This window comes from Mirounga leonina, unplaced genomic scaffold, assembly GCF_011800145.1.
Source record: "Mirounga leonina isolate KUSES-001 unplaced genomic scaffold, KU_Mleo_1.0 Mir_154, whole genome shotgun sequence".
Taxonomy (NCBI): Eukaryota; Metazoa; Chordata; class Mammalia; order Carnivora; family Phocidae; genus Mirounga; species Mirounga leonina.
In genome coordinates, this window is record NW_023270389.1 from 28,282,360 (window position 1) to 28,290,193 (window position 7,834).

Genomic DNA, 7,834 nt, shown 5'->3' on the forward strand with positions numbered 1-7,834 from the left:
CCCCCCCCCCCCCCCCCCCCCCCCCCCCCCCCCCGCTCCCCCTCCCCCCCCCCCCCCCCCCGCAGCCTGCACTGACCCTCTCCCCCATCATCCCCCCGCAGCCTTCACTGACCCTCTCCCCTGTCCCCCCTGCAGCCTGACCAGGCAGTGGACTCTAGAGGATGAGGAGGAGCAGGAACGTGAGCGCCGGCGGCGGCACCGAAATCTGAGCTCCACCACAGACGACGAGGCTCCCAAGCTCGCCCAGAATGGAGACGCACCGGCTGCCCAGAGGTGCCCGGGTCAGGGTGGGGGGACGAGGCACCATTTCCCTATCCCAGGTGACTGGGATGGATTTAGCAGCCCCAGACAGACGGCGTGCGACAGGTTTGGCCTGCCTAGCCAATGTGATGAAGGTCTGAAGATAAGCTTCCAGCTCCTCACCCTCCCTAGACTCTCGTCCACACTTCAGCCCCCTTACCTCTTCGGAAGCAGAACACGGGCGACTTGCTGAGATCGCTTACCCAGGGAGTGGCAGGGCCAGACTTCTCGTCCAGATCTCTCAGTGTCTGGCTTAACCCTTTCCACAGCCCACGCTGCCTCCCTGCCTCCCTGACTCCATGATTCGCTCCTGAGGGGAGGGACACAGGGGCTACTCTTGCTGCCTAGATTTTAGGGCTATGAGGGAAAGCAAGTCCCCCGTGTGCCAGGACAGTGGTGGGCACTCACAGGGAAGGAGTCTCATTTCACCCAAATAAACTCTGTTTGCAGATTGGGAAGCTGAGGCGCAGACAGTGAATTAACTTGCCCCAAAGCACACAGAGGGCAAGGGGGTGAGGGAGAAAAGGAATCTCCTTTGGCTGGAGGCCAAGTGCTGCAGGTTTTGGACAGTCTCCTCATGTTACTCTTGTTCCCTTGGGCCCCCCGGGCGAAGGGACAACTCTGTGTGTGCCCCGGGCCACGCCAGGGCCGTGGCTGCCACGTGACTAACAGGAGTGCAGGGTGGCCTGTGGGAAGCTCTGGGTTCTACTCCCAGTTCCACCGCACATTATCTGGGTGACCTTTGACACATCCCTGAATGTCTCTGGTCTTGATCTAAGCTCTAAGGGGCGAAGACTGCATTTATTCCTTTTGACCTCCAACGCCCAGCACGGGGCCGGGCACCTGTAAGGTAGCCGTTCAGTGTTTGTTGATTGGGTCTGAACACGGGATAGTTGGTCCTGGTAGAGGTTTATCAACTTTTTAAAAGCACGGAGTGCTTTGTTCAGATGATTTCCTGGAAACCCAATATGTAAAGCAGGTAAAAGCGATCCTTATTTAAGTGATAGTTGGGGGGTGGGGGAGGCCAGGGCTCTACTTCCTCACCCCCTCCCTAGCAGCCCTGGAAGCTTCTCTACTGGGTCAGGTCACCCCAGGGTCTCTCCCACCTCTGATAGCCTCTCATTCTTATCTCCCACCCCATCTCCCATCTTCTGGCCTAGACTGCCGAGCGTGGAGGAAGGAGAGGTGCCCAAGCCACGAACCTCAGCCTCTAAAGATGAGGAGGAGGACACCCAGGCCATGCTCAGGACCCGGCAGGAGTGGAGGCAGAGGCGGCAGGTGGTGGAGGCTGCGCAGGCCCCCAGCCCGCCGGGGGCACAGGAGCCAAGGGACAGCTCTGGCCCAGGGCAGGCCAAGCAGCAGCCCCTTGTGCCCAAGAAGGACGGGGAGCCGCCACCTCGCCGGAGACTGAGCCGGGAGCGGCGGGGCCCCTGGGCCGGGGAGGAAGAGAGCTTGGAGGGTCGAGAGTCCGAAGGTGGAAAGAAGGAGGTCTCAGAGAAGTCGGCAGTCTTGGAGAAGCCCCCCGTCCTGGGGAAGACATTAGTACTTGGAAGGAGACTGGTCTCGAAGGAAACCTCCATCTTGGAGAAGGCTCTGGGCCCTGAGAAAACATCTGTGTCAGAGAAGAAGTCAATTCTAGAAAAAACAAGTGTGTCGGAGAAGCTGCCAGCCCCAGGGAAGACTTCAGACACGGAAAGGAGAGTAGTTTCTGAGAAAGCATCGTTCTTTGCGAAGTCTCTGGTGTCAGAGAAGACCCAGGCCACCGAGACAAAGCTGGCCCCAAAGAGAGCAGCTGCCTCAGGGCAGCCCCAGGCAGGGGGACAGCTGGCCTCGGGGGGAAGCCAGCCCCCTCCCACCACAGGGCAAAGGGGAAGGGCCCTCCCCGAGAAAAGCCCACCATCCTCGGCCAAGCTGGGAGAGCAGGGGGTGCCAGACCCTCCGACTGTGGCTTCCCGCCTCCCGCCCATCACATTCCAGGTCGGCAGTGCCCCTGCCCCTCCCAGCCCTGCACGTGCCCCTTTCGTCCTGACCGTGCCCCTTTCGTCCTGCCCCAGGTGGTCTCTGGCTCCCTCGCTGTTTCCTGTCCTCTCACCGTGAGGCTGGCTTGGGCCGTTTCCTCTCCCCCTACCTGCTTCTAGTCTCTGTCAGAACAGACACTAAAGCAGGGGCCAGCTGAAAAGGGCATCAGCTCTGTGACAGAGAGCACCACCACCCTGCACCCCATCCTCATCCAGGGCCTGGATTTCAGGACACCAGCAGACTTTTGGGAAGCCACAGGTCCTTCCAGAAGTTCTGTTGGAAAGCTCTGTCTGGTGGCCCAGCCCCACAGAACTGTGTCCACCATCCCCACAGCAGAGGCAGAGAGGCGGGAGGCCCCAGAGGAAGGCATAGGACTGTTTTCTCCCCCCCCCCCCCTTCCTCCTGCAGCTCCTGGGATGAGCCAGGCCACATGGGGTCCCCATGGAGGCTTGGGCTTTAGGCTACCCAGACCTCCTGTGTGACACTCCCCCACTCCATCCAGGTGAAAATTCCCAGCAAGGAGGAAGAGGTGGACACACCCTCGCCCACCCAGGCCACCTACAGCAGCTCCCTCAAACGCTCCAGCTCCAGGACCATCTCCTTTCGGGTGAGAGCCCAGGGCACCTTTTGTCTCCAGTCCACTGGAGGGCAAGCCGGGGAAATCAGCATTTATTACAGCATGAGGCCTTAGGTTAGATATCAAGTGGATCCTTTGGCTGGAGAGGGGTTTTGGATTCCCGTGGGTGGCCAAGAGCAGATGACTTGGATTAACTGAAGGAGAGCAGGTTAATGACCCAGTGGGTGGATGTGGATGAGAGTGAGCAGCCCCACCTAGTGGGCAAGGCTGGAGCTGCAGGAAGAGGGTACCGGGCAGATTCAGTGGCAGGGGCCCCACACCTGCCTTCATCAGTTCCTGATCTCACCCTGGAGGCTGGCACAGGGGGAAAGGGTAGGGGCTGAGAGCAGTGGGGCTCTCCTAGAGCTCCGTGCTCTGCCTCTGCTCCAGTAGTACAAGTTGTGTGGACTGGAGACTCATCTCACCTTCTGGTATTTACTCTCACTTCCTTGGTTCGCTGGGTGGTTCATTCATTTTTCACTGACTGTGCTTTGTACCTCTGATGTGTGCCAGGCCCTGGGGAGGAAGCTGGAGGCCTGGTGTTGATCGGGGCTGGTCCCTGCCTGGCAGGGCTCATGGGCAGTAGGAAGGCAGACAGGAAAATAGATGGTTGAGGTGGGGGGTGGGGCACAGGAGGGGCTTTTGACCCAGCCTGGTGGGTGGGGGCAGGTGTCTCCCAGACAAGAGGAAGGCCTTTAATGGAGGTTTGGTTGGGGGTTGGAGGAGGAGGAGGAATATTCAGAGAGGTGAGCCCTTCTCTTGTGGAAGGCCCTGGCCTCCTTGGGACTCTCACTCATCAGAGCCTTTCCTTCTTGTTTCAGATGAGCCCCAGGAAAGACAGCTCAGAAACAACCTTAACCCGCAGGTCAGGGGCCTGGAGGCTCTGGCTTTGTCTGATCTGGTCACGTTCAGCCTATGCGTGTTGAGTGCCTGCCGTGTGTACTCCCAGGCAGGGCCACAGGGCACCTGAGGGGAAGGTGCCATCCTCAGCCAGGGCTCCAGGTCCTGCAGGGACACTGGACCGACACAAGGGTCGGAGGCCCAAGGAGATGGAACAGGGAGGGAAGGGATCAGGGAGAGCTTCCTGGAGGAGGCAGGGCTTGGGTGGGGCTCTGAAGGTAGAAGAAGTTGGGGTGGAGAGGAGGAGGAGGGCCTCTTAGGAGGGGGCCTATGAAGAGTACAGGGAAGGGGAAGGCTCTGCTTTAGCAGGCCTGATGCTGGGGGGCCTGGGCATCCACATGTTCCATGAGCATCCCCGTGCCCCATAATTTTGATGCAAGTAGTTTAAGGACTGTGGTTTTGTTTTTTTTTTTAAGATTTTATTTATCTACTTGACAAGAGACACAGCGAGAGAAGGAACACAAGCAGGGGGAGTGGGAGAGGGAGAGGTAGGCTTCCCGCTGAGCAGGGAGCCCGTCTTGGGGCTCGATCCCAGGACTCTGGGATCATGACCTGAGCCGAAGGCAGACGCTTAACGACTGAGCCACCCAGGCGCCCCAGGACTGTGTTTTGAAGAAACAAAACTGAAATGCGGTCTGAAAAGCAGTTGTGCTTATGTATTAGGAATTCCATGCACTCGTGCTGTGTCCGTCTGCCCCTACACATTTGCGGAGGCCGACTGTCCTGGGCTAGGCCTGGGGTGACGGTGGCGGCAGGGGGCCCACAGATGAATGAGACATGGCTGCTACTCTCCAGCATCTCCCATTGGGCCAGTAAACATGCAAGAGCCCCTCAGCAGGGAGGTGCAGGGACAGGAACGTGGCAGGAACGTGGGAGACCATGCGGCAACAGCCCAGCCTGCGGGAGCCCAAGGACATGTCACAGAGCAATTGACTTCCGGGTGGGACTGGAAAGAGAGGGCCCAGCACAAGTAAAGGCACAGAGGGTGAAAAGCGTGAGGTGTCTGGTTAACTGGCACATAAGCATGTGGAGAAAGGGGTTGGGGCATCGGGGGGACACTGGTGTTAGGAGGGGAGGCAGGGCCCAGACCACCAGAGCCTTGTGTGCTCTACCAGGGAGTTTGGTCCCTGCCCCGTGGCCTGAGAGGCTTGAGCTGGAAGGAAGGACAGGGTGGGCTTCGTTTGGGGTGGGAGCGGTGGCGGCAGGAGGGGGAGAGCTTGGGGTGGCAGGCCGAGGGAGCAGAAGGAAGGTGACTGCGGTGGTGGGGCAGGTGGGGGCGGGGGAGATTCAGGAGACGTGTGAGGTGTGAGGTGGAAGTGACAAGACGGGGGAGGGATGGCAGATACTTCTGATCCCGGGGGTGTCCTGCTGAGTGGGATGTTTCTAGGGAGGTGAGGAAGGTCCTTGGACTTCTGCAGTCGATTTTCACCTTGGCCAAGTCATTAGAGTCTCGTTCAGTGAGGGAGGCCGTCTTCTCTTTGTCCAGAGGGTGGGTGGGCACTACCCAGGCTCTGGGAGGGCTGAGGGCAGAGGTCTCACCTGGTTTGTCCTGGCCTGTCCTGGTTTGTCCTGCAGCGCCAGCATGCGGCTCCCGGCTGGCACAGTCAAGTTAGGGGAGAAGCTGGAGAGATACCACTCGGCTGTCCAGGTGGGCAGGGCTCCTGCGGAGGGGCCTCCGTACCCGACCGGCTTGGTGGGTGTGGCCTGGGCGCCTCACCTCCGTGGGTCAGCCATCTGTGTTCTCTGATTCCAGAGATCAGAATCAGTCAAGTCTCCCGGCTCCTCCCGCACCGAGTTCTTTGTGGCTCCCGTGGGCGTAGCCAGCAAGCGCCACCTCTTCGAGAAGGAGCTGGTAGGCCAGAGCCGAGCAGAACCGGCCTCCAGCCGGAAGGTGAGGGGCTCAGGCCCAGCTGGGTGTTTAGGCTGATTAGGCCTGAGGCCTCCAAACGTAGAACCGGGTGTTTTCATGTGTCCATTTTGGCAGAACCTGCCGTTGACTCGAGTTGCCACGCACGAGCCCATCTCCTTAGCTGCGCACAGCACTCCCTTGGGGGGTGGGGGTGGGCTGGGGGCCTTCCCGGGTATATGTGGCACGTGCTGAGTGGATATGGGAGCAAAGTAGAATCGGATCCTTGTGCCAGGGCCCTTTCTGAAGACACCATGCTGTTACCAGCAGCTCCAAGCCCTGAGATGCAAGCCTTTCTTTTCAGGATAACTTGAGGCTTTCAGGGGTTGTGACATCAAAGCTCAACCTGTGGATCAGCAGGACCCAGGAGTCTGGAGATCAGGACCCGCAGGCACGTTGTCCCTCCCTGAGATCTCGTGCTATGGGCCTTTCATGGTGGAATGACCTGGGTCAGAGAGGGGGCAGCCCTGAGGGAAATGGAGATGTGCCCGGAGCGGAGACCATGCGGAGTAGGGAGGCCTAAGTCTGTCACCAGGAGGCAGAAGAGAGGAGGAATGGGTCTGGGGTCTTCCCTCTCAGGAAGGGGAGGGGCCTGGGGAATCCCAAACCCCCTCTGCAGTGTGCCTTACTCTGCCCTAACCCCTCACGTCTCCAACCAGGAGGTGCGGAAAGAGTCAGGAGCCACCAAGAGGACCCAGTGGGGAAACAAAGTCTCCTCCCTGGATGTAGAGGTGAGGGGCGGAGAGGGGCTGGCCCTGGGGAGATCCCGTCCCCGCCCCCGCCCCCACCCCTCCAACTGCATAGTCCCAGTAGCCGGAATGTCAGGGTTCTGCTCTCAGGCTGGTTTGACCCAACCTCGAGAACACTGGTCGGACCCCTGAGCTGGTTTCTCTGTGCCCGCAGCTCTGCAAAGCCCCTTCTTCAACAAGCAGGTTCGGGGCTTCTGACCACTGTGGGTGTGGGCCTCGGGCCAAGGGATGCCTTCCTGTCCACAGACCCCCTTCCCTCTCAGCCCTAGGAGCCTCCTTGTCTTTCCTGACAGACCTCTGCCCCACAGGTGTGACGAGCCCTGCCAGGATGGACCTGCGAGTCTGCATCTCAGGGGCCCTCCCTCAGGCCAGGCCCCGCCACCAGCAGCATCCCTGTCTCTCACCCCTGCTCCCTCTCTGCCTCTGGACCTGGCGCCACGAGTGTCGGGGAGCCTCAGCCACCTCCTTCCCAGTCTAGCGTCTGGGGGCGGGTGTGCCCCGGCCCCTTCTCGTCCCACTGCAGGCGCAGCAGATCCCGGGACCCGGTGTCCGCCCGGGCACAGCACCGACTCTCGTCAGCACCGTGTGGCCTCCACGTCCTGTCCGGAGGTGGCCTCCAGGCCCTGCTCACGTCCAGGGGCGGGGCGGTGCTGTCCCCCCGGAGTGTGCCTCCACGTGCCTGTGATGTCGGTCCCTCACTGAGGCCTGGAGTCACCCCCCTCAGTCCCTGCGGCCTGCCTCCAGCTTGCTGAGGCCCGTCAGGCCAGATGGGCCAGGCGCTGCCCTGTGTCTTCCGTGCGCCCCGTCTCCCTGCTTCCTTTGCCTCTCGCTTCCTTGGCCTGCTGCTCGGCCAGCAGCTTGGTGCCGTTTTGTGCACCCCTTCACCCTCTTTCTGAAAAAGCTGTTCTCAGGAAAGAGCTGATAAACTCATTCACTCTCAGGTGTGACTAATAAGACCTTAAGAATGGATTCCTTCCCGGAGGACTTGCTTTTGAGTGGGGTCGTCTGCAGAGTGTGAGGAGGCTTGTTGTGACTGGATGGGGGGGTCAGGGGTCGTTTTCCCTGCAGCCCCTCTTTTCCTCACGTTGGGGTGGGCGGCCACCTGGTCCTAGCCTAGTGGCTTGGCGGGGGGGCCGGGACTACAATGCCACGGCTCTGCCACGCTTCCCCAGCGCGGTCTCCCCGCCCCCAGTGTCATGGCCCGTGTGAGCTTGGAGAAGGCTGAGCTTTCTGAGCATCTAGGGCAGACCGAACTCAGTCTGGTGCTCTGTCGAACCCCTTAATGCTGTAATTTAAAAAAAAGTGTATGTATGTGTGTGTACACACGTGTGTATTATACATATA

The 7,834-nt window shown here is 60.2% G+C and overlaps 1 protein-coding gene across 1 annotated transcript in view; it reads left to right on the forward strand.

Annotated features, from left to right (window-relative positions):
- Positions 1 to 7,459, forward strand: part of LAD1 (ladinin 1) — an 18,087-nt gene extending 10,628 nt beyond the window's left edge. Inside the window, exons 2-10 of the mRNA XM_035010350.1 lie at positions 136 to 273; positions 1,461 to 2,277; positions 2,822 to 2,926; positions 3,757 to 3,800; positions 5,411 to 5,483; positions 5,589 to 5,726; positions 6,046 to 6,132; positions 6,401 to 6,472; positions 6,799 to 7,459. Of these exons, the coding sequence (XP_034866241.1) occupies positions 136 to 273; positions 1,461 to 2,277; positions 2,822 to 2,926; positions 3,757 to 3,800; positions 5,411 to 5,483; positions 5,589 to 5,726; positions 6,046 to 6,132; positions 6,401 to 6,472; positions 6,799 to 6,804 (1,480 nt within the window). The 3' untranslated portion in view covers positions 6,805 to 7,459. The remainder of the gene's footprint in view (positions 1 to 135; positions 274 to 1,460; positions 2,278 to 2,821; positions 2,927 to 3,756; positions 3,801 to 5,410; positions 5,484 to 5,588; positions 5,727 to 6,045; positions 6,133 to 6,400; positions 6,473 to 6,798) is intronic.
- Positions 7,460 to 7,834: the final 375 nt, after the last annotated feature.